Source organism: Parasteatoda tepidariorum, chromosome 5 (genome assembly GCF_982258835.1).
Source record: "Parasteatoda tepidariorum strain Cologne lab strain chromosome 5, Ptep-v5.0, whole genome shotgun sequence".
Lineage (NCBI taxonomy): Eukaryota > Metazoa > Arthropoda > Arachnida > Araneae > Theridiidae > Parasteatoda > Parasteatoda tepidariorum.
The window spans coordinates 23,616,687-23,644,094 of NC_141759.1; the positions used below are offsets into that span (position 1 = coordinate 23,616,687).

At 30.1% G+C, this 27,408-nt stretch overlaps 2 protein-coding genes across 3 annotated transcripts in view; both read left to right on the forward strand.

Moving 5' to 3' along the window:
* Positions 1-23,496, forward strand: part of LOC147808690 (uncharacterized) — a 41,952-nt gene extending 18,456 nt beyond the window's left edge. The window contains exons 7-14 of one of the 2 annotated variants that reach the window (XM_087163523.1): positions 682-842; positions 2,010-2,108; positions 4,329-4,431; positions 8,556-8,619; positions 11,723-11,783; positions 14,727-14,749; positions 18,772-18,847; positions 23,287-23,496. In XM_087163523.1, coding sequence (XP_087019649.1) covers positions 682-842; positions 2,010-2,108; positions 4,329-4,431; positions 8,556-8,619; positions 11,723-11,783; positions 14,727-14,749; positions 18,772-18,847; positions 23,287-23,439 — 740 coding nt within the window. In that variant the 3' untranslated portion in view covers positions 23,440-23,496. The remainder of the gene's footprint in view (positions 1-681; positions 843-2,009; positions 2,109-4,328; positions 4,432-8,555; positions 8,620-11,722; positions 11,784-14,726; positions 14,750-18,771; positions 18,848-23,286) is intronic. The other variant, XM_087163524.1, reaches the window with a different exon arrangement.
* A 2,180-nt stretch (positions 23,497-25,676) lies between these two features.
* LOC147808691 (uncharacterized) lies at positions 25,677-27,184 on the forward strand. The gene has a single exon (XM_087165220.1). It carries the CDS (start codon positions 26,413-26,415, stop codon positions 27,181-27,183), a length of 771 nt encoding a protein of 256 aa, XP_087021346.1. The 5' UTR covers positions 25,677-26,412; the 3' UTR covers position 27,184.
* The last annotated feature ends 224 nt before the right edge of the window (positions 27,185-27,408 follow it).

Genomic DNA, 27,408 nt, shown 5'->3' on the forward strand with positions numbered 1-27,408 from the left:
TATATGAAATAAAATTAAGTTACTTTTCTGCGTACAAAATTTTAAGAAAATTTACAAAATCTATAAATATTTGGATTAAGTTCATTGCATACGGCCTCTGGCGCCACTGTTTCGGCTGCTTAAAATTAGAATAGGTCATTGTATATTTATGAATTACTCATATAATATTTTAAAATTAATTAAGATACAAAAATTCGATTAAAGTTTTCGGATAGGACTTTTTTTACATTTCATACCTTTTAAATCTTTTATTTCATAGCTCTTATATGATCATTAAATATTTATACGTATTCTTGTCGCTTGCAGAAATCTTATAGCAGAATTTTTAAATTTGTGCATGGTCCCCACCAGCCTTGGGAAGGGGAAGGCCATCTCTGATGTTATTTGTCCATTTAAAAACCCCGATACTTATTGCAGCAAGATATTATACATAGTTTGTAATTAAAGAGGTATCTACTACACACTATATATTCTAAAACAGTGAATATAATTTGTAATATTTTGAAATGGAGTTTGTACAGACAAACCGTTGCTTTTTAGGCTCTTTGTCGAAATCATTCTAAGGAATTAATCAGCAAAAAATTTTCTACTAAAAACTGATTTCATGTTTTTTGCACATTGCCACTTCTACTTATATCATTTCCTCAGCAAATGTTAGGCTTATTTAAAAAAATCTTGCAGGTATCGAGCATTTATTACGAACATATCCTGACGAGTATTTTAGACATTCAGATCCAGTTCAATATTATGCAGCAGTCCACAATCGCCGGCATTTAGTGAATCCTTACGAAAATGGAATTGTTCTTAAAGGAGGAAAATCGTACATTTTTTTTGTGTCTATGGTAAGTTCAAGGTTCATAGAAATAAAATTCATCTATTTAAAAAAAAATGAAAAACTACCATTATGTTTATCCCTCATCATGTCTTCAAAAAACGATGAATAATGGGCCAAATGGAGTTTATATTCGGAAAGAGAAATGACTTTAAACGAAAAAAAATACATAGGAGTATAATTATAATAATATTTTCTGAACAAAAAGTAAATTAACATGGGTTACAGTCACCTGGCCGTCTGGCTAATCGTGGGAAGTTTTCGTGTTTTATCTATCGATTGAGCGTAAATGAGGGTCTGTTCCATCAAAAACTCCTCCACGAAGATTAAAATGTCTCAAAATGCTTGATCTGAGAGTTTCCTTGGCTCCTGCTATGTGCTCAAAATTACAAGGTGGCGGAGTTGAACATTCATAGTCGTAAATTCAGATTTGAGATTGTTGCTATACGTCGGTTATAATATAAGAAATAACAGAAGTATATTTAGCATGCTGACTTAAAGGACAGAGTTATCGCTCCCCAATGAAGAGACCCAAGTTCGAAATCCAGCGATGGCTGGTCGTTGCGAATTCCGCACACGGCTTGCACCGACTACAGCGCTGACGTCAAATATCTTCGGTGGTAGACGGATCATGGGTAAGGGTATCCTTGCCATCAGTCTAACCGTGGTAGGTTTTCAAGGTTTTAATCTCCATCTGACGCAAATGAGGGATAATTTCATAAAGAAGTCCTCCACAAAAGCAAAATTTTTCCCAATACATAATCCAGAAATTTCATTGTATTCTGGATTGGGTTCTAAATTACAAGATTACGGAGTTGAACAATCATACAATTATAAAAATTTCTTTTTCTGTATAATGTCAGGATGGAACAAAAAAATAATTAATCTTTGCTCACATCTACGGAAAAAGTAGTTTTGAAAATTACGAATAAGCTACAGTAAAGCGAGGTACTTAAGTGATAGAGTGTCTCCAGGAAACGGTGAGAAATGGGGCAAAACAGAGTTCATATTTAGAGGGAGAATTTAAAAGAAAAAAAAATATTACCTTTGTTATCATTGATTCTGAGTTACTTTGTTCTTAATGTTGTGAGAATGGAACTCAAAATATCTCCCCATTGTGCTCACATTTGTGAATAAAAATTATTAATCATAAAAAAAAATTATCTCTCTTTTATAGAATGAAGTGGTAAGACTACCCTTTCCTTACACCACAAACTGCACAGATTACTTAAAACTGTGGAGACAAAACAATGGAACTGGACCTTTAAATCAGAAAGTAAATGTGGTATTTATTAAAAACTTCTAAAATAATTTTGATCATTATTTGGATACAACGCGATAGTTTAATATGAGCTGCATTTATAAATTAGTTAATTTTATCAGCACATAACACTTAGTATGTAATATTTTGGATTAATTACATTTACTAACAAGTTGAGCCCTGATAGCTCAGGGAATAGAGCGATCGTCCTCCAATGAAGTGTACCGAGTTCGCGTCCCTATATGAATTGTGCATCCAGCTTGCACCAACCACTGTGCTGACGTAAAATATCCCAATGGTAGACGAATACTGGGTTAGAGTCTACTTGCCGTCAGGCTAACCATTGGCGATGTTCAATATTTTTCTCTCCATGCAAAGCAAATGCGGGTTAGTTTCATCTAAAACTCCTGAACGAAGAAACATTTCTCCCAATACTTGGTCAAGGAGTTTCCTTGTCTTCTGGATTGGGTTCACAATTAAAGGGCTAAGGATTTTAACATCAGTAGTCGTAAACCCAAAAATTGGGTCGGCAGTTTAACGACGGTTATAAAATAAAAAAATTACTAGCATGTTAAAAAAAATAATATACAGAATGTAAAATTTTTAAGAAAGATAATTTGAAAAACCCTAGAACCTTTAAATAGTTATTTATACATCAATTTCTGAAGCATTGTGTGTATATTTTTTAATTTAACATACAATATAACAAGAATTCTAAACTTAATTATGCATTTATATCATCTGATCACTATTAAAGGGATGAGTCATACAAAGTTAATAAAAGATAGCATATAACTATTTAATGAAGTGGGTTAATATTAGACAGAAATAAGACTCTCAGATTCTATTGGCGTTTTAAAGAGGAAAAATGCTTTAGAATTCTGTGGAGCAGAATGCAGAATAAAAGAAAATATCAAAACGTGTTTTTGTTTATTTGGGAAACAATTAAGAAATAAAAGCAGTTTTAAGAAATATTTTTAAAATTTATCGTGCAATTGCAGTTATTTTGATGTTTTAAATCCCATCATTCTCACTGTTTTGTCAGGTGTTTACTAAGTTTTTCTCCTTCCCTCTCATATATATTGCATTGCGATCCAATTTATATTTATTTTTCTTATTAAATTTTCTACATGGATTATAAAAGTACTAATTAGAGTGGTAATTGATATACATATGAGCGAGGATTAATACACACAGTAATTGGAACAAAGATACACATAAGAGCTATAATTGATACACATAAAGATTTATACAGCGATACACATAAGAGCAAAGATCATCAATGCCAAGACACAAAATATTTATTTTGGCAATTTTTATAGTAATGAAAAAATTAGATTTTTTTTTTTTTACTTTTACCAATTAATTTTTAGTAACAGGTCTTGATCCTACTTATGAGGTGCCTTGAAAAAACGAGGCTGCTTTTTCCCCACTATCCCATTAAGTTTACACAAAGAATTTAAATTAATATTTTTGAAGTAATACCGCTGCCTGCAAAACACTAAATCTATGGATATTCACTTTCTTGTTTTTGTTAAAATAATATTTAATATCAATTATTAATAGCATTATTAAATTAGACAATAAAAAATTATAAATAATTATTAGCAATTATTTTTATTTAAAATATCTTAGAGTAAACTACAATTAGAAATGCGTGTTGCACTTAATATCTTATATGTTAAGACTTTCAAAGGTTTATTTAGTGTACTTTTTTATGACTATGATCTAATAACTAGCTTAATAATTAGCGCTAATTTATTGGCATGTTTATGATTAACCTTTTAAACCATTAAATTTTCAAAGCAAAAGTTATTCTGGGCTGTATATTTTTTTAATTTAGTTCACTATATTAATTTAAAACCTTAACATATGGCTACAAAAAATTTCTTCAAGTGTCATATACAACACAATTCATTCTGAAAAACGTATAAATACTTTTTTAAAACCAGTATAAACTCCATTGTTATCATGACTATCAACTTTTAAAAAAAAAATTGAGTTAAAAAAATAATTAAAATAAAATTTCCTAGAAACATATTTGGAAATATTAGGAAAATTAATTCTGATATTCATTAAAACTTTTTTATTTGTTAGTTTTACTTCTTTCTATTAATATTGTTCCTTAATTTAATAGCTTCAAAACCATAAAATGTTTTTAAACATATTTATTTCCATGTTTGTTTGTCACTAAATCAAATAATCTAACTTCTTTCTTTTACTTTTGTTCCTCAGGAATGTATACAGTACTGCAAGGTTCAAAAACTTTTATCAAACAACAGCTGCATTGACAGATATACATCATACGCACCCCACACAGGAAAAATTTGTGATAGATGTAAGAATATTTTAAATAATAACCAAAATATATTTTCTTTTTCGATATCATCCACACACTGTTTTCTCAAATCTGATTTGTCAGATTTCATCAAATCGGATTTGATCATCATGGTCTTGTGCAATCGTCAGTAAAGACGGCGTGCCACCATTCATCGGTCTCGAACAGGGGTTTCCAACTGGCGGCCCGGGGGCCACATCCGGCCAGCGAAGCCTTTTCTTGTGGCCAGAGAACTAAAATATATTAGTTGTCATTTTTTGCTGACAATTTTCGTAAAACTTCTTTATGGGTTTAAAATACTTTTCTCGTTAATAGAAACCTAATTTCTTCGTTCTTGTGAAAGTAAACATACCAACGGTGCAAAAATATTTATTTCTCGGGTTTTGCATCCAAGAAAATATTTATTCAAATACAAAAAAAAATCGTGTATGTTGCTCTTTTTTATTTCATTTTTTTTTTTTTTTTTTTTGTATTTTGTGAATATAATTCAGCATGTGTGTATCAGAAATTTTCTCGAAGAAATTCTCCGACGATATTTTCTTCTCATTTTGGACGAAAATATTCACACACACACACATTTGTAAATTTAAAATTTAAAATGTAAATATCCATTCTATGGTGGTTGCAGCAGACAAACCTCAATTTTCTCATTAAACATTTTGTGTGGTACTATTTAAGTTTGATAACAATCTTTTTAAAGTTTTATATCTTAACAATTAGATATCTGTTGCACCTTAACTGTTTAATGCATAGTTACACATTAAAGTTATTGTAGCCCGAAGTTTTATTATTTATTTAATATTTTTAAAAATATTATTAGTAATAATTAAGTATATTTAAAAATCTACTTCTTATTTTAATTTGTAATTCAATACTTGTATAACTTGGTAAAAATGTGACAGTGACATTTAATGTTTCTTCAAACATAAAAGAGTCCTACATTAAATTTTGATAAAGTTGCGGCCCGCCATTTGATTTCTGTTTTTAATTGTGGCCCCCGGCCTCATGTATGTTCTAGAATGTTCATTGATTCCCCCTACTGAAGGTACTCTTAACCGTGATGCATCGTCAAGAGCAACCAAAGTTTTGGTTGTCAGGCTTGTGGTCCATGCTGTTGCAAACATTGTCGAACTCTTCGTACCCAATCTTATTATTTTTCAAGAGACTTAGGCTAGTTCACTCCTTTGAACAAACTCTCGCCGAGCCAAACCTCCGATTTTTGCCTGTGACGTCACGGGGGCGCAAAGCTTGAGCATTTACTTCAAGAACAAAGCGTTCGATCTAACTAGCGTTAACTAATATTGCAGCATTTCTTTTTTTGACATATTCCAAGACATTATTTGCTTCTCATAATGATTTTTCTCCATTTTTTGTGAAGTGAATTACAAAAATTTAAAATTATCTATTAAATGCCAGTTTGTGAGATTGCAACTTTCGAAAATTCTGATAGAAACACAAAAGGAAAAATTTTAATTTTCCACGTGTTCGCGATGGTAAATGAAAACTAGGTAAAGAATGGCTTCAACATTTCAAACGAAATAACCCAGTTAATATTAAATATGAAAGAATATGCAGTAAGCATTTATTTCTTAAAACAAGATTATGAAGATGATATGAGAAATCGTTTGCTTGGATTGCCGATTAGAATTTTAAAATTGCTCTAACTCTACAAAGTGCTCTCTTATCTAAGGGAGGATTAGTTGTTCCGTCAGCAGCATGGATGGAAGTCTGTCAGGAATTTGAGAACATTTTTCAAAGTGTGCATGTGACAGAAAATCAAAAAATGCCATCAGAGAATTTATAAGTGAATTAGAGGGACGATATCTCGCAGTGAATAAAACAGCAATACCCTTATTTTGCATTTCAGAACTTTTATAAGAATTCGCCATCTAAGTTGAAATCACCCAGCTACTTCAAAAAGAAAAACAGACAAAAAAATTAAAAAATGATTAAGTCAAAGTATATAAAAACTTAAATGAAAAGTATAGATAATTAGTAGATAAAATTCTCCTAATTTCATAACGTAGTTTTTAATCTAGTTATTCTAAATATTTATTATTTTTTTGATTATAATATAATTATGTTCTTTTAAATTGTAAAATTTCTATAAACAATTGTAAAATTTCTAATATTTTTATGAACCTAAATTATTATTTTGTTAGAATAATTAGCGTTTAAGGTTGTTGTTTCCTAATGATTAAGTATAAACAAATTACCATTAGCAGCATATTTTGAAATCAGGATTCTAAATTTAACCCAACTTTACAAATAATTGTTATCGAACAATATGTAGCTAAAAAAGTGTCGATATATGCATGAAATTTTTTTTAATAATAAAAGTTAAAACTGAAAATTTTAAAATAAAGTATTTATAGCGTCATTTACGACTACTAGTAAAATATTTTTATTAGTTTAAAATGGTTTTTAATTTAATATTTTGCCCAAGAAATTTTTTTAAACTATGTTTTTGAAAGGAAATATATGCTAATTGCATAAAGTTTGAAAGTTAATATCAGGAAAAAGTCGAACTTATCTTTACAAAAAGAATGATACAAAGTTTTCTTAATATCTTTGCTTGCGATCTCCGAGATCTGTGCGCAGAGTGACGTCATGAGGGGGGAAATCGTAGCTTCAGCTCTAAGAGCGGAATGAACGAGCCCTTCTCTTTAGACACACCATGTTTAATTTGTGATGCAAATTTCATGCGTATGGTTTGCTATCTTCCTGTTTTCCTGGTGTAATTCATGAATGAAGGAGAAAAACTAATTTTAAAAATACCGTTTGACAACTTTCTTATATTAATTTTACTGGCAAAATTTGGATACGTACAATAATATAGCTCATCTGTTGATGTTTTCACGAATTACTGACTTAGTTTGTAAACAACTTCACTTTCATACACTGTAAAATCACACGGAAAGAACATTTCCACTAGTAAACATGTTTTTATACAACGAAGATAAACTTCATAATAAAGAATCATTATTAAGAGTCATTATTTTCAAAATCAGGCAGGAAACTTAAGGTCATGATATATGATTACTGAACAAGTTAAATCCTAATGACTGCTCTGAAAAATTTCAAAATTCAAGGTCGTTCAACATCATTTTATTAAAAATGAAATGTGAGTATGTTTCAAGTCAAGGACAGCAAGAACTCTCTAAAGTTTTGCTTTGCTGTATTATTGGCATGTCGCTACCTAGTTATAGACATACATTTTTTCCTCAGAGCATTGCTAGTTTTCAGTGTTATACTGAAATAAATTTACTGAAATGAGTTGTTTTTGTCACTTTTCCTCCCTGAAACTCTTAGATAAGCAACGAAACGCCAATATTTTTTCGCTGAATATGAAAGTTCACAATTAGTGCAATCTCCTTAACTCCTTGGTAGTTGATGCTTTTGTAAATTATTATTCAAACTTTCAAAATATTATTCAATTATTCATTAATAATTTTTCAATTACTCTTTACTTTTTGTACAGTGCGCAAAGTAAAAAACGGACCAGTCTGAATAAATTTTAACCTAATTATCAGATCTTCACATTCTGGAACTCAATCTTAATGGTTCGAGGGGGTGACCTTACATATGCCACCTAGTTATCGCAGAAGATTAGTCAACAAGTCAAGAAATTTGACACCAAAACTTTTTTTCTCTTTAACTGTTAATGTCACTGTTAAATCACTGTTAATGCAAAAGTGTTACTGTTAAATGTTAAACTTTAGGATAATGATAAAATTTGCACCAAATACTGGTTAAGGATTTATCGAGTTTTTTTACAGTGTAAATACACTTTAGAAAAAGGAATTCGACCTTACATTCTTTGTAATAATGTTCATTAAAATCGTATCCAGCATTTAATTCAAGCTTAACATGATTGCAATTAACGCTTCTATTGCTACGATTCTTAAATAGACATTTGAAATAGCACTTTTGAATAAACTTTTTCGAATAGACTTTTGAAATAGCACACTTTTGATAGATATCCCTTTCAAAATAAAATAATAACGTATCTGAAAACATTTCATTTAAAAATTTAAGAGATTTGGTAATTTAAATTCCGTGAATTAGTCAGGTTTGTAGCTTATTCAACAATAATTTTTATTTAAATACTGCTTATTTTTCAGATAGCATGCCAGTTTCATCTGTTATTCTGCAAGAATGTTCCAGTGAATGCCAACCAGCATGCTTGTAAGTTTCTTTTTAAGTTATTTGTATTATTATGGAATCAATGAAACAAAAGGTTTTTAAAAACAAAAATGTGTGTATCAAACATGTTGCATTAAAAAAAAACAATTTATATCTTTGTTATCTTTACTTAGTTTACTTACATATAATATACTGTTTGAAAGATTCTGTCAGCACCATGTCAGAATTAAAGTGCAAACATTCCATTATAACTTTTTCTTTCATAGCATGCAGGTTGTTTTGTAAGTACAGTTCTTAAGTTTTATTTTGGAATTTTTGTCAAAAAGAAATAAAAATTGGTTATACACGTTATAGCACAATAACCATAGCAAGAAATAAATAAGAAATTTTAACAAAACAAAGTTTTTTTCTCGAAAAATTAATACAAACGGTATTTTTGACAAAAAGCTTAATGCCTAATTATAATTGATGCTTCAAAACTCCCCTATTCCCCCTGCGTACTTTCCCCTTTTTTGCCTTTTTTAAAGAAAATATAAGAGATTTGATCTATCTTATTTGACTAAATACAGGTAGGTGCCCACTTAGAAAGATATATATATATATATATATATATATATATATATATATATATATATATATATATATATATATATATATATATATATATATATATATATATATATATATATATATATATATATATATATATATATATATATATATATATATATATATATATATATATATATATATATATATATATATATATATATATATATATATATATATATATATATATATATATATATATATAAGTTCAAAATGAAGAATAAAACAAAGAAAAATAATAGACATATGAAAAAAAGGGGGTGGGAAATTATAAGTAAAAAATAACAAACAACATTTTATTTAAAAAAAAAATGAATTGTTAATAAGAAACCGGAAAAAAAGCCGGAAAAAAAAGATTAATCTTTTCTTCAGCCCACACGATTATATCCGCAAAACAGAGTGCTTTCTGATATTGTATCAATAAAGCCAAAGCGAAATTTATTAATACAATAGTGTGAGGAGCACTCAAAAAAATTTTTTTACAAAATAACTACATAAAAAAAGATCATAAAAAGTAGAAATAACATGTAAAAACAGATCATAAAATAAAAAGAAAAAACATTAAAAAGGGGGGGACTATAAAGCGAGCAGCAAAATCATAACAACTTACATGGACTGTTATTTTTCAAGAAAGATTTAAAAATGTTTTCGCAGAGAGATTGCCAGATTACAAAATATGAAAACAAAAGATGAAAAAGTCGTTCTTACTGCACTGCTGAAGTGATTTGTTATTCTGGGTTTTGATTTGTTAGTTACCAAGGTTTTTGATTTTATCTATTTATTTATTTATTAAATATATATATATATATATATATATATATATATATATATATATATATATATATATATACATATATGGCAACGTTACTTTTAAAAAGTAACGGGTAGAAGTACAAGTATTTTTAAAAAAAGTAACGATTTAAAAGTACATTTCTAGGAAATCGAAAATTCAAAGTAACCTAAAATTTTATTGAATAATATTCTTATGTTCTTTAATGTTTTTGCAAAATTGTTGTTATTTATTTAATTATTTTTAATTTTGAAAGTTATGGATATTAATTTATTTTTAAATTCGGAAGAATATTACAATATAATTTTATAATATAATCGTATAATATAATTTTAAAATCAAATATAATTTTTTCAAACTTTTCATGGATTTGCACGAAAAAGAAATTTTATCTATTGATTTTAATTTTTAGTTTATTATTTTTATTTATTTAAATTACCATTGATATAAAATTGTTTTACTCTTTAGAAACGCGTTTTAAAAAGCACAGTCATAAACAAAGCAAACACGGGGTTTCAGATAACTTTGTGATCTTTGAGCTAGTAAAAAATAATTGAATGTGCAGTATAAGTTGAAACAGAGGGTATTTAAACAGGAAGTTAGCTGTGAATGCATATATATTACACATTAATTTTATAAATTAAAAAAACATAAGCATTTTTTTAATGAATTTTTTTTTTTTTTTTTTTTTTTTTTTTTTTTTTAGAAAGCTTACCGAGTTTTAGAAAAAAGTAACGATTTCATTCGATATTTCCGTTACAAATACTTGTACTTTTTCCCTGAAAAAGTAACGAAAGTAAAAGTACTGCCATATATATATATATATATATATATATATATATATATATATATATATATATATAATTTCTAAAACTAAAAATTTTTCTCAATAAATGTTGATTATTTCTCTAGAAATCATCAAGATTAAAATTGTATGATTAATATCCATTCTAAAGTTTTAAAATCATTTCACATTTATCAATTTCATAGTGATATTCGTATTTATTAAAAAAATTGAATTATCCAGTACAATATTATTCCGCACATCCAGTTTCGGATCGATCCACGGTAGCAAATCAAATGCCCTTCCCAACTTCAGTAAGAACTCTGCGTAAAAGGCATCCCACCATTCTCTATTTGCGCTTTCAATTTCATATTTTGTAATCTGGAAAACTATGAAAATATTTTAAACCATTTTTAATGGATGCCGGTAAGTATACGTTTAAATTCGCTACTCGCATCCTGTGTTTTATTCTCTATTTTTCTTGAATTTTTATTTTGTATTTTTTGCATAATATTTCAATTTTCATTTAAAATATTTTTGCTACTTCTCAAATTATTAATATATTTAGCTTTGTCTAAAAGCAATAATAGAAAGCACTCTTTTTTGCCGCTATAGTCCTGTGAGCTATAGACGAGATTATATCTTTTCCTTATTTTGTATTCCGGCTTTGTTTTAAATTTTTAAATAAATTTTTAAAGCATTTTATTTAATAATAATTTTTAATTGTTCTCTTTTCAAATATGTATATTATTTTCCATACTTTCTTTGTATTTTAAACTTATTTCATGAATTGTATGTATTTACAGCTTTTGTGCAGTAAATAAAACTTTTTGTTATTTTTCTTAATTTTCTTAGTTAGTCTCTCTTTTCTTTTATTCGTTTTTGTCTCTTTATAGCTATATATATATAGATATATATATTAAAGAAATTAAATAATAATTTCGTTAAATGAATAATTTTAGGGAGCAAGAGTTCGAAATTAAATATGAAGAAACTGAAGAGGAGCACTATAAAAACTTCTTCGTAATATATTAAGTAACTTTCTTACTCTAACTGTGTACTAATAGCGATTTCAATTTATAAAAGGTTATTTTGGTCCACAATAACCCCATTAGCCGTTTATAATGGTTTAGAAAAGTATATCTAAATCCAAAATGAAATTAATTATAGTCCCTATTAGAGAATGAAAGCTGATAAATTTTAATTAAAATATTTATTTCCGATGGAACTTTTCACTGCACTGAAAAAGACGTTTTAAGCATAAATTACTAAACTTGAGAACCATAATTCAATTTGATTCATTTGAAATATGTTTTAGAACGTATTTCCTATTTTCAACAAAAAAAATTCACATGTTTACTTTAAAAACGTGTTGAACTGCAGTCACTGTACTTCTACCAGTTACTGGGGCATTCTTAACACATCTACACTAGTCCCACGAAGACATGCATTAATTTATACCTACTACTGGTTAGTCATAAAAATACAGAGCAAAAATTAATATCATAACAGCTAAAGAAAACAGTGTCAATTTTAACATATGACAACCTTTTGCTGAAATTTTTAAAATAAAACATGATAATAAAAATATAAAGAGAAAATTTGAAAGTTACTCCCGCACTTTAAAAAACTTTCTTAGCCAAATTTCTATTTCTTCTAGACTATTCACAGTGTACTTATATTACTGCACATGAAAGTATCAAATCTATGATATCTAATAGAGGGAATTTGAATAATATTAAAAGTCCTTCACTGTGTTTACTCTACGATAAACCCATGCCCTGCCAAGCCCATATACACACGACAAAGAACAAAAAATTAAAATAAAATTGACAAACTTTTGATTTGATAAAGCTTTTTATGTTTTTCATATCAATGCTACTTTAAAGAGTGTGTACAGCTAAAACCTCTTGCTTACCAGAAAGAATCAAAAAGACTGCAGAACTCTTCATTCCTAAGATCGTAAATTTACGTTAAATAAAACTCCCACATGAAGTTAGCATCGTATCGCTAACATGAAAAGCGAGATGTTTTTCTTTTCTAAAGCAGGCAATTTTATTTTGAACAGTTTAAAAATGTGACTTAACATTAGATTTTCGTAATCTCTTCAATTCCCATAGAAACAGAAAATATATATTTGCAGATCCTGTGTGCTAAAAAATTGTCTGACTTTCTGTTTTTGATAATAATAATTATATCCAGACAAAAGACTCATGCAAGTTCTTCTAATCGGGAGAAATTATTTAGTAAGAAAAAGATTGTAAGTAGTTATAAGCTGTAGCGTCAAAATATAAAACATTTTAAAATGAAATTTTTATGCTGATTCAATAATAGTTAAAGTCGACCCAATTTGGATACTTCAATTTTTAAATTAATTAAAAAGATTGCCAGTCACTTTTTATGTCAAATATATCTAAGATATGAAAATGCTTTAATATACACATACGACAATTTAATTATTTTCTTTCTCATTACAAAAATCGAAATTAGAAATCTGGTTGTTTCCAAGAGGTAATATGGGTTTTGACTCCCAAACTAAAAGAATGTTTAGGGCTCATGATAAAGTCTCTTTTCCCCTGAAATCTCCATTCTTAGAGATTCCGTATATTTTGCTGAACTATTAAATTTGTAAAACTTCATTACATCATATTTTTGAGAGTAAAAAAATGTCAAGTGTGAAAAAATAGTAATATAAAAAAGTAAGTTCTAAAATTTATTAAGTAAAAAAAATTAATTTAAAAAATATTAAGCCAAAAAGTTAAGAATAATTGTATGTCTTGATTCTTTTAAACATGCTCTTACGGTATGTAAGTATACATACACAGTATGTAAGCATGGTGTTTTTTCTATAATGGACCAACGTGAACAAAATGGTTACCATCATAGGCATCCATCAAAAACCGTCTTACTTCTTGATGGTACCCTAAAGACTGATCCTTATCTAATATTAGGAATTGAACCATTCTTATGTTGGACAAAATTGAGCAAAACTTACATAGTTTAATGATTTTGTTTGATTGCTATCAAAAGTAATCCATCATGAACCATCATATTTTAATGGTTTCCAACTTAATACCACATCAAAAACAATCTTAATTTTTGACTTTGCTATTAAAACTGATCATCACAACACGTTAGGAATTAGAAAAACTTTATATTAGACAAACATGAGCAAAACCAACACGATTTGATATTTTTGTTTGATTGCCCATCAAGAGCAATCCCTCATGAACCATCATATTTTAATGGATTTCAACTTAATATGTCACCACAAACCACCATATTTTTTGATCAAGACTGACCATCAAGACTGACCATTATCTAATATTAGGTATTGGAACAACTTTATGTTGAACCAACATGATCAAAACTAACATAATTTGATGGTTTTGTTTTAATACCCATCAAAAGTAATGATCATAATGATCCATCCAGACCATAATAATCCATCCTTTTTATTGGTTTCCAACTTATATCCCATCAAAAACTATCTTATTTTCTTATTTTGCCATCAAGACTGACCATGTTAGGGATTGGAACAACTTTATGTTGAACCAACATGGGTTGATGGTTTTGTTTGATAGCCCAACAAAAGAAATCCATCATGACTCAACATGTTTTGCGAGTTTCAAACGTAACATGCTATCAAAAACAACCAATAAGTAATCTTACAGTATAGTGCATTATAACTACGAATTCTTAATAGTTTTCTACTCGATGACTCGTTTTCTGCACTTCAACTAAACTGAAATAAATAAGGATATTACAAAATCGTTAATTTACTGCCTCGTATTTATGGTTTACGATTAACTTATATCACCTCATTGATTAAAGGTTTGACCGTTTTCAAATTGCCTTTTTTCTAAATTTTCGAAGAAATTGTATTTAGTTAAAAATGTAGTTTGTAGAATAAAATTATTATCATTTACTTATATTAATCATTTATTTCAACTATTGCTAAACAAGTGTATGGAAAATGATGGTTGCAAGTAAGTCAGAATTTATTTATTCTTGATAAAACAGTATAAATTTCTTAACATTTTGTTTTCTGCAATGAAATGACTACATAATGCTATTATATATCCCTCCTTTTAATCAGAGTTTGTAAGGTCCTTAAGTAACTGTAACAGTGGTAGCAAAACAAGAAGATAAATGTATTTTATTACGTTTGTATTCACCACATAATTCAATAATCGATTCCAATAACTCCAAATATCTGATTACAAAATCTTAAGCTCTGAAATTTTAAATTTAAAAGTAATTTCATAATTGCCACAGTTTTTCTAACGTTTTAAGGACCGCAGGAACCTTGTTAAAATAATAATAATATGCAGTTTTTTACTTCTTTCAGCATTAGATTCTGATCAAAACATTGATCAAGACCCAAATGCAACACAGTATACTTGATAGTAAAAACTTCATTGGCTTCAAAAAATATGAATATGGTAATAAAAGTCGACATGCTTAGAGCTCTCTAAAATGAAAGCCCATTCTAAAGTATCGCCAGATGGGAATGAAGTAAACAAAAGTGATTTGAAACATAAAATGTGAAGTAGCCAATGAAAAGTGAAAAATAAAACTGGGAAAACTACAATGCGCGATAGGGAAATTAAAAATAAAAATTATTTAAGACAAAAGCAAAGCTGGAAAAACGATTGCTATTCTCATGATTCTCCAGACGGGAATAACTCGTGACGTAAATTTTTGAACGTTTGAAACATTATTTTTCTGTCTTCATGGTTTTTGAAGTTAATGAAATCTTTGTCTTACTCCCCTGTTTCTCTGGATTATTCATTTAGTAACACAGTATATTAAACTAAAATAGTTAACACGATATTAAAATACATCTCACGTATGATAATGGTTAAGTCTCTTAGATTGAAAATATGATATATAATTCGTCACAATTCTCAAAAAAAATCAAAGCTGTGCAATTTTGATCTCTTTTTTTACTTTATTACCCATTGGCAAAATGGGTCTTGTTTTGGGTTTGATGGCATGCGTATCTTATTTGGACGTCATCACACTTTTCAGCTGTATTCATGAGCAATAGTAAACAGTGCACATGCGTCATCATTGCAAGCGTTGCTATGGCGACCGCTGCTGTTAAATTTTGTTTTCTTTTTGTTTTCTTTTTTAATTTCGTTATGCATTAAGTTGGTAAGTTTATTTTTGCGATAAGGGACCATAGAGATTCCATAAATACTTCTTGAGTTGTGAATGAAAGAGAATTTCATTTATTGAGCGGTATTTTCTTTTATTGTTTTAATTATGAACCAGAAATTCTAACTTACAGTTCAAACTGGATAGTTTTCAATACTATTTCAAACACAAATAAAGAGGGTCCCAAGTTGATTAACACGGTCTCAAAGGTTAGACTTGAAGCAAAAAAAAAAAAAAAAAAAAAAAACTATGCCAAGGCCTAAACTTATTGAGGCTTAAAAACCAAGGAACGTAGACGGGAATACCTTAACAACACACAAACGGAAAAACGAAAGGGTTCCGCGCTCACAAACGCAAGCATGAAGCCCGTTCCTCACAGTATCAAAGTTGTTGATAGTTTCTCTACCAGAACCCTACCGAAGAGTGAATGGTGGCTATCCGAACCCTTTTTATGCAAATACGGGAAGTGGATGTTGATCACTAGTTAGGGATAAATGATCCATTGTCAACGTTCCCAATGACTTGCAAAATACCGTAGACTGTCTTCCACGCAATATAAGTTATTCATTTACTATTCATGTAAAATTGAAAGAAAGCCTAGCTTTCAAATCCCATTTCATGAATGAACTTGCGAATTCGAAACGGGTTTATGATGCAGCTTAAAATCTCCTTCAAACACCATTGCACTAATCCGAAAATGTTAATATTGATCTCGATTGGCTGTTCAATCATCTAAAGAATTTACACAGAATATGTCTGAGCTGCTTTCAAATATGTCTGCGAAATTATGTACCGAGCAGTTCAGGATTAAAAGTTAAAGATGTCCAAGATAAAAAAAAACAATAGAGCTGCTTTTTCAAAAAAGAAAATTGACAACAACCATTTTGCCAATGGGTCACTTGTGATCGCCCTGCGACGATCGCAATTTTTTTTCTCAACTTTAATTTTTACTATAAAATTGATGGTTGATGAGATCTGATGAGATATCTCTGTTATATTCATACTATTATTTAAATTTTCAATCGTTAATAAAATACTTTTTATTTCATTTTTTTATTATTTTTTTGTTTACTGTTGCTTTAAAGAAAATTATTTTTTGGATGTTAAGCAATCTGTCTACAATTGAAATTTCAAAAGTTGAATAAATAATGGCACGGTCCCTTTCTGGAATCAAAATAAAATAGCTAGAATAGTTACATTTCGAATAATTTATAATCTCTAGCCCATTCGAACATTTTTTTAAAACATATTTTTTATTCATCGATCCAAAATCTATTTTAGATGTGTTTTAGGGTATACTTATAGGCATATTTTGATATTTTACGTTTTTAAAAAAATTTTTATGCTTAAAAATACTCAAGTTATATGATTTAATGCAGGAATAGTGTAATGGTTAATGGGGTTTCTTTGCTTTTTCTCATCTTTCCTGTCACTCTTAACAAAATAAAAGAATAAGTTTAATTTCGAATTATTTTAAGAAGTTTAATTTTATTTAACTGATTGATTCAAGCAATAAACTTTTTCGTCCAAATAGATTTCAATTCAGTGGTTATTGAAATCATTGTCATGGTTCAATTTAGCCTCAATGAAAAATTAACCTTCTTGTCTCCTTACAGCAAAATATAAGAACAATTTCTATTCATAATTTCTAAAAAAAAAGTGTATGAAAACTATTATCTGAACATACTAATTACAATAATTTGTAATCCGAAAATTATTTATTACACCTTATTTTAGTATTAAGAAAAACCCTAAGTTAACAAAATAAGACACATCGAGCATTTTCCTGCTATACCAATAATTTGTGGAGTTGAGAAATAATATTGATTACTTTTTTATGCAAGTTTTTTCAACATTATTTTTTTAGAAGAGCAACTTTCCTTTACGTTAGACGGGAGAATTTTCTTGAACGTCAAAATAAAATTGCAGCATTTTTTGTCCATTTAAAAAACAAAGCAGTCAGTTGCATTATCATTTGTATTGCTCAGGTATGCATTTATTGTTATGCATCTGTGCATACATGATTTTCATTACTCAAATAAAAAAGAAACAATAAAAAAAGTCAATAATTTATATTCATTATCGAAAAACTGGTATGCTTATGAAATAGTCAGCTGTTTTGCATCGAGTAATTTGAAAGCAGCAGAATGTTTTTAATATTTTAACAAGGGTTAATTCTCATTTAGCTGGAAATTTTTTTAAAATTCGCTTGAACAGTTCTAGAGATATAGCGAACTACGCAAAAAAAACTAAAATTAGGTGGTTCAAAATTTGTACCGCTGTTGTAACTATTGGGACCATATTTCCCAGATTGCGACTACCCCCTATATTTTTGGGTCTAAAGCCCAAATCCTTCAAAAAAAGATATGTTTAGTGAGAGAAGGTATAATTTTGCTTGAGATTTCGTAAGTTTAAATATTGCTTGTACTAATTAATTAACATATTTAAGGTCACCCCCTCGAACCATTAAGATTGAGTGCTAGAACGTAAATATCCGAACATTATCTCAAAAGTTATTCAGTGTGGTCCACCTTCTATTTTGCACACTATTCACTGATCACTTACAATACTCGTCACATAATGTTGCTAATGGAACAATACTTATAGTTAAGTACGGAATAACTCGCAGTTAAGTACGAAATAATAGCATTATAAAATCGTGATATATACACTTTTTTGCTGTAATTATTTTTTAAACGTCTTTTAAGTGTAAAAGACAAGTCAAAATTTTAACCTACATTATATCAGCCATATTAATATTGATATTTTTATCACAAAATTTTAACATCTTCAATTATTTGACAAGACATTCTCCAATCAACGTGTTAATTTTTTTTATTATTATTAGGCTCCAGAATATTGAATTGCAGGTCTTATTCTCAAATTATAGATTGTCAAGAGAAATTCATACTGCAAAAATTGAGGTAAGCGTCTCTCTTTCTCAAAGAACATCAAATGTTAAAATATCTCAATATCATTTGCATGGCCAGCGCCGCATAGTGCTCTGAATCGAAAAAAATAACTCACCAAAATTGAAAAAAAAACTCTTTTTCTTGATCATGACTGTTTTGTGATGTTCATAAAACAATATAATCAGAAAAAAAAAATTCTCTAGTTATTTTAATAGCAAGCTGAACTTATACTTCTTTTTTGTCATCGTGAACTAAGCAGAAAAACATACTATAAGAAATGGCTACTCAAATATCCCGAAACTTTCTTCATTTTTGACGAAAAAGTTTCCTGTTATATGCTTCGAGCAAAAATTTTGTCATCGTTACTCCTTCTAGGAAACGAATTTCGTAAAAATTAAAGAAACAATTTATAATTTTTCTTTTTCCTCAAAAAAGGAACCTTAAAGTTCCTTATATATCGAAATTATTTAATAATCACTTTAACGTGAGCACCATATAAGTGGCACAACAAAACAAGGACAGACAGAACGGAGTAATAAATTACACCCATGCCTGAGATGGGATTCGAACCCCGGATCAGTCTTGTACGAGACCTACTCCATAACCACCTGTGATATAATTATTCATCAAAGTTTATACTCTCCCTAATATTTTTTGTCTTTTTAACTTATTTTTTTAAGCCTCTTAAATCTAATTTGTTGTATATGTGTTTTTGCTTTAACTTCGTTTTAAAAACTTAAACTTATTCTTAATCAGTGTAATTTACTATGTATATGTTCAACTATTGAATATTTTTTTATTAATTATCTATAACATTTATTGATAATTATTACTGTGCACTATGACTTTTTTTGTAAATAATTACTTATTACCTGCATATTTACGTTGCCCTTAAGTCATGCAGTGCCTTACTTTTCAAAAGATATCTTTCTCCAATTTTAATTTTTACTTTTTATGAACCGAAACCATCTCTGGGACCCATGTCTCTTATGAATTATCCTGCTCTATTTTTCCAGATGTTATTTTTTTGGCGTTTGTTGACCACCCCAAAGTTGACCACCCAAAGTTTTAAATATGTTACTTGTTTTTCTCCCCTCTTTTTACCAGCTTTCAGCAGCTGCATGAGCTTTTATCACTTAAAATATATTTTTATATCTTAGTTCCCTTAACCTATGTGATTTAATTCCATTTTTCTCCAAGCATGTGAACTTTTTAATGCATTTTAATCGGAAAACATAAACTCTTGTCTTTTCCCCTTCTTGGCCTTGTTACCCTTTCACACGGGAGTGTCTTGGTCTCGTAATGTCACTTTACCATTGACTAGTTTAGTGATATCACTTTCTTTCTTTTTTCCTGATTTGTTCGTTACCAACAACTATTGTGAGTTTTTAACGCACTGCGGGACTGAAAAAGCATAGAATTTTATGTTTGTGAAATGATGGCTCATCTTGGGAAAGCGAGTGCAAGTTAATTCAAATTTTTTTGTGAAATCCATATTGTTTTTTGTTTGCTTCCTGTTTAATGCGACGAATCGTTGTTGGAGATGTTGTGTGGTGATGTTAATACGCGTTGAAATGAATGTAAAAATAAACAAATGTGTTATGGGTTTTTTTTTCTTCACCACATCTATAATTATTCCAGTCTATTGCCACTTCACTTTTGTTATAGTGTAAACACGGGTATCAACTCAATTGTGAGTAGACCAGTTTTACAATTTCCTTAGAGTTCACAGATTTATATAAACCCACACTCATGATTTTTTTTTACCACGGTTATTTGAGCTGTAAGTACATCTAAAATTTATTTATTTTCCCTTTTGATGACCCAATCTAACTATTGAGTTATTTGGGGTTTATTTTATCAATGCTTTTGCTACCACTATTTGTTCAATTAAAATGCAAGTTAGAATTAATACGCAACTTTGACAAAGTATGAAATAAACGTCCTGATAAGGTTATTATGTAAATGATGTGCATGTTACTGTGAATGACCGAAATCGGTGGTTGTTGACTTTCACCGGTGAATGTTGATAATCACATAGTCGCTTTGGTGAATGTCCGAAATATTTGTTATATCCGATCTGATATTATTTATTCGTGGATATAATTACATTTATTCGATATTTTAATACTTATTGAGGATAGATTAGAAGAAACATCAGTGTTTGGAGTATCGGGCAAATATATAGCGGGCAATGGCACTTGACCTTAAAAATATCAGTGTAGGGTATACCCGGCAAATGTATACCGGGCAGTGGCACAGAACCTTAGAAAAATATCAGTGTAGGATATACCGGGCAATGGCACTTGACCTTAAAAAAACATCTGTGCAGGGTATACCGGGCAGTGGCACATAATTAGACCAAGTATGACTAGATCTTTGGTAAATGTCCGAAATATATACTAGGCCTAGTTAATTGCCACTGCCCAGTATACATTTGTCCGGTACATCCTACGCTGATTTTTTTAAAGGACAAGTGCCATTGCCCGGTATACCCTACACTGATGTTTTTTTAAGGTTCAGTGCCACTGCCCGGTATACCCTACACTGATGATTTTGTTAAGGTTCAGTGCCATTGCCCGGTATACATTTGCCCGGTTTATCCTACACTGATGTTTCTTCTAATCTATCGTCAGAAAGTATTAAAATATCGAATAAATGTAATTATATCCACGAATAAATTAATATCAAATCGGTTTTAATAAATATTTCGGACATTCACCAAAGCGACTATGTGATTGTCAACATTCACCGATGAAAGTCAACAACCACCGATTTCGATGATTCACAGTAACATGCACATCATTTACATAATAACCTCATCAGGACGCTTATTTCCTACTTTGCCTAGCTAGAATTTGTCATTCTATAGAATGCCTAGGCATTATATACAATGCCTAGGGAAAGTATCTAATAATTCTCACATTTCATACTTAGCCTAAAAACATCCGGCATTCTATACAATGCGGGCGTTTCATACTTTGCCGGTAATATATACATTAATATTTTTATTAACAATTTCAGACAACCATACATACTGTCGGCTAAATTTGTCACTTTATTTTCTAGTCTTTCTTATAATTTCGTCATTCTAGTTATTTTCTTATAATTTCGTCATTCGTCTCCACCAAAGCACTACGATGAGGTTTTAATTGAAGGAAAATATTTGAGTTTGAATATCTGAGTTGAAAATATTTGATATTGAGAGCTCGCGTTTCGTCACGAAACACGTGATCTCGTGACGAATTGATAATTCAAAATTTACGAAAAAGTGCTTAAGAATAATATAACTGTCAATTGTGAGAACTTTATTTCTGAGAGTGGAAACGAATATTTCAACAACAGTATTTGAATATTTCAACCACAAAATCAATTTTTGATATTTTCTTTACATAATAATTTTTTAACATAAGAATGTGCAACATATTAAATAAAAATTGTGTAGACTCATGTACACTTTTAAAATACATTTTTGAGTTTGTAAAAATATTGTTGAATTCAAAAATGTTCTTCAGACATGACTATTTACGAATTACTTTGTCTTGGTAGAAAAACGGTATTGCTATGAAACACAATAATTACAAATTAACGCCTATTATCGTCATATAAAATGTTTTTGCATAAGGAGGAAGTTTTTGTAATTGGTAGAATCATATCTGACGTAAGAATGAGCATGCCTGATGTTTCTAATTACATGAAAGTATAATTATGAACTCAAAATGATGCACTGATATCTTGTTGGTGTGAAACATTGTAACGTAAATATAAATATAATGGATGAGTAAATCTGTTATTTTCTGTGAACATGATCGTTATATCTATGATGTGTTGGGTTAATAGCTCCAAATCGGCTAAAAAGCTATTTGCGCTCTTTTTTTTACAATTTTGATCAATTTCCTCGTTTAAATCAGTTCAATGGTACTTTGAAGAAAGGCTGTCTGTGTAACGAGGTTTCTTCCATTTTGTGTGCTAAGGATGATAAGTCAAGTCCTGGACATCATACTAAAAATTCTTACAAAACTATATATCCTGTACTAGTTGTTGCAAAATACACTGCATAGATATATTCAATTATCTTTTATGAAAGGAATCCTATCCTTAAAAAAAACACAAGAAATATCGTAATCATTCTTTATTTAATAAAAATTCCCGAACAAAAATCGAAGACACTGAAACAAAACAAATATATTTTAGATTCCTTTCAAACAGATCGATATAGAATGTTCTAAACTAACTCATGGGTGTGTGAAAAAAGATTTGAAAGCATGTACTTTAAGTAACATTTCTGCATTGTGTCAAAAATTATGAAACAGTCACAGCTATGGAATACACGTATGATACTACCACGCAAAATGCTATCGTTAATTACCTTAAGACTTTCAATTTAAATTTCATTTTGATCACATTTATTTGTCATGTTTCCGTTAGCTTTTTAATGGGATCTTTTTTAGGATGTTGAACTGTTCAGCTATGTTGGTGGTTTCATAGGTTTATGGTTGGGGATCAGCTTAATAACTGTATTCGATCTTCTGGAATCATTTGCCAAGATGCTACTTTACCCAATCAAGAATAAAAAGATAAACGCTTCTGTGAAACATGTATAAAATCAACGATGCAAAACAGGTTTATGAAAAATAAAATGTACAATCAAACTTGTGAAATATTGTGAATTATTTTATAAGTGTGTTTGAAAATTCACTTAAGATGTGAGTTTTTCCCAATTTGTGTCATAAAATGTTGCGAGTGGTTTTCAGAGGACGTAGGTAAATATCATGAAATTCTTATGTAAATACGTGTATAAAAAAAACAGTGCACTCCTTTTCATCTTGTTTTAATTATAATATAGTAGTTCCTCGTTTCGTTTTTTCGGTATTTTCGAAGCATAAAACTGAAAAATTCAATATCATGGTTTTTAGCTTTAGGGTCTCAATCATTACGTCTCCTTAAATCTGGATCCTTTAGTCTCTTGGTACCTCATGTACTAGCCTAATACCCTTTATTCTAACGGGAAGAAAAAAAGTAACTAATAAAAATAAAAGAACTGAATAGTACTACAGAATGATGCCTAAAACTAAAAGACATATACAAGCACAATTAAGTATCTAATACAATTCCGACTATATATACCCGTTATAAGCTTCAGTGGGTCGATAAATGAGTACCAAGCATGTTTTTGGGAACTAAACATTGGGGGTTCCACGTTTGGCTGACCACCTAACCGGAACATCTTCTCCTGCACCCTACAGCCCAAGACCAATAAAACTGAGATGGGCACTGTAGGCTTTGGCCCACTATGGGCCGCGGCGCCACTGAGTTTAGTTTTATTTTTTAGTAGTATTAGTAGTAGTATTCGTTACCCTTCTTTGTGTCTTTACATTATGAGATAAAGCAGAACATCTTTGAAGAAATTCTTCCCAACGAAATAATTATTTACTGTATTCAATAGCTTTTGGCATATTTCTATTGCCCGATGTCAATTTCTGTTCGTTAAAAGTTGCCATAATTGACAATTTATCCCCATGTTTATTCCTTTAAATGGTCCGTAAAAAATCTAATTTCCACAGTACCTATTGTTAGTTTCCTGGTAACAATATTAGTATATTTAGTACCTATTAAAAACGTCCCGCAGTGGACTGATCGTTAAGACACGGTTCCCAGCAGATCACCGAAGTCAAGCATCACTGGCTGCGGTCAGTGTGCGGGTGGGTGACCACTTGCATCTGTTTGCGTAGGGACCAAGGGTGTGCGGTATGGGTCCTCGTTACCGTACCTCGTACTTCGTTTTACCGTAAAGTGCTCGATTTCGCTTGCAGGTCGTCGGGCCACCGAAGCGGGGGTGCCTTCCCCTCTGCAGAGGATCAAAATTTTCGGATCATCCTCAGGGATGCTTCCCAGACCGCCGCCAATAGCCCATTGTGCAGTTCTAGTGCGACGTAAATGAACTACAAACAAACCTATTAAAAACACCAAGTAACATAATTCCAGTAGTAAGTCGTGCCGAAATTAACTAAGCATCATTGGTGTTAGTTATAATATGGCAGTTTTTTTATTGTTTTTCAGATGAAAAAGTACTACCCATTAATTTTATTTTTTTTCACCAAGCTTATTTTTTAGTTAGGTTTGTTATTAGTTTTTTTTTTTGTACCCGTTATAAAAATTAGTGAATTGCAATTCCAGATAATAATTAATAACACTTGCCATTATTAACAAACTAATATCGGTACTTAATTCGAAAGCCATATTTTACTTATTTTGACTTATATTGTACTTTTTAGTACTTATTTTGACGCCATTGATGCTCACTTTAATGCAGTATTGAACACTACTGGTATTGCCGTTACGCTAATGAGAGCCTATTATGCCAATCATGTTATTTGATATATGTACTAAATTGAATGTTTTTATTTACTACTTGCTGTCTTCCTGGTATTTAAATTATTATGAATGTTGGATGTTTTTTTTTTCTTAAATAAATTGTTACACATAATTAATTGAAACTGGGGGTGAATCATGTTGGAATTGTTAGCACTATTTATTCAAAACAAAGGATGTTTTATGTTACTATTATTTATGCAGTTTATCTGAAGCAGGGGATGTGTCATATAATCGTAATCGTTTATATGATTCAGCTTCGAAGAATGGCAACACTAAGGAGTGGTGACGTCAGCCGTTGGTGTGCAAGGAACCACGAGAACTTAAATAGATGCCATAAATATCTTATTCAATATTAACTATAAATAAAGTTATATGTATATTTAAACTGCGTGTTTATTGGACGCTACACAGTTTAGGTTTCGATTCTGAGAGGTGGTTCAAAGCCCACATAGCTACAGATTGTGGTGAACCACCTTCTCACCAGATGGCGATGAACTTTGCTCGCCAGGTGGCAGTACAAAACTTTCCCCTCAAGGAAATGACTTTTCTATAAGATGGCAACATCTCTGAGTTAAAACCTTAGTTTCAAGAAATGGCAACAGGTCAATTGTCTAACATTCATTCCATCTTGCTAACTGATGAACTTACACCATTTTTGAAATGCTGCTCTCGCTAATCCTATTTGTCTTTCTACTTGTAACTTAATATAATTTCTTTTATGTTTTATTATTATTAAACTGTGTTGATAGTTAATTTTTATTGAATTAATTTATTTAATATATTTAACCTAATCACCACAGATTGGTGACCTTAAAATAATGCAACCTTCTAAATCTTACAACATCGGCAATCATTTTATGCCGTAAGCTTAAATATTTTAAAACTTAAAATGCTTAACTAAAATAAGACAATAACTTCTTTTTTCTTGTCAAAGTTCAACCTGAGTTGTCACGGGGTAACATGGTATGTTATTTTTTTAGCTTTATTTATTGATCTTGCGATATGTCATATTTCAAAATTTCTTTTCATATTAATGTATTCTGAATTTAATTTTGAATTTTTCTTTGCGCAAGCGCACTTATGCATTTTCCAAACGTAATTCCTTAATTGAGTGATTGTAAATCATTGTATTCATTTAACTTCAATTTCATTTTAAATTGTCATTCTATTTTTTTAATAAGTGATTAGATTTTTAATACGCTATGACTGAACTTGAAAATCAGTCAGTCGCTCATGTTGCCGTCAAGGCGCCACCCTTTTGGAAAAATAATCCAGTGCTATGGTTCGTCCGTTTGGAGGCGCAATTCGATTTGGCTAAAATAACAGCTGATATAACCAAATTTAACCATGTGCTTTCTGCTGTTGAATCGGACATTTTAAATTCCGTTAGTGATTTAGTGTTAAAGCCGCCTGAGAATGATAAATATGAAGCACTTAAAAAACGTTTAGTAGAGTTACACTCTGAAAGCGAAGCATCTAAAATAAGAACTTTACTCCAAGGTTTAGAGTTAGGGGACCAACGACTATCCCAGCTTTTAACGAGAATGCGTTCACTCGCAGGTGACAACGTAGGCGATACTCTTTTAAAATCATTGTGGCTTGGTCGGCTACCTAATGGGACACAAACAATTTTGGCCGCTCTCAGCGAAGATTTAGATCAGTTAGCCACTCTGGCCGACAAGATTAATGATCTCTCTATTCATCAGGGAGTTAATTCTGTCGCCGCTACTTCTAATTCCCACACCTCTCGATTAGAACAACAAGTTGCTCAATTGACACAGCAAGTTAATGAGTTAACCGCTTTTGTCAAAAGATCGCGTAGCCCAGCTCCAAATCATTTTCGCCAACGTAGCAGCTCTAGAACCCGTTTTAAAAAATTTAAGGATCCTGCTAATGGCAAATGCTTTTATCACACTAACTTTGGCAAAAATGCCAAAAAGTGTACTCAGCCATGTAATTTTTCAACAAACTAGTTAGGCGATCGTGTGATGGCCACACAGACGACCGCCTCATAAATCGAATTCTCTTGGCCGATCCTTCTTCTAAATTTAAATTTCTCATCGATACTGGTGCAGACGTCAGCGTTAAGCCAAAAAGCAAAACAACCCTTCCTACTACTCGCGAAACATTGACATTGTATGCTGCCAACGGCACAGTCATAAAAACTTTTGGCACTAAATTGTTAAAATTAGACTTAA

Excerpts from the sequence above, each read along its gene's own strand:
- LOC147808691 (XM_087165220.1), top strand. The coding sequence starts at position 26,413 with ATGACTGAACTTGAAAATCAGTCAGTCGCTCATGTTGCCGTCAAGGCG.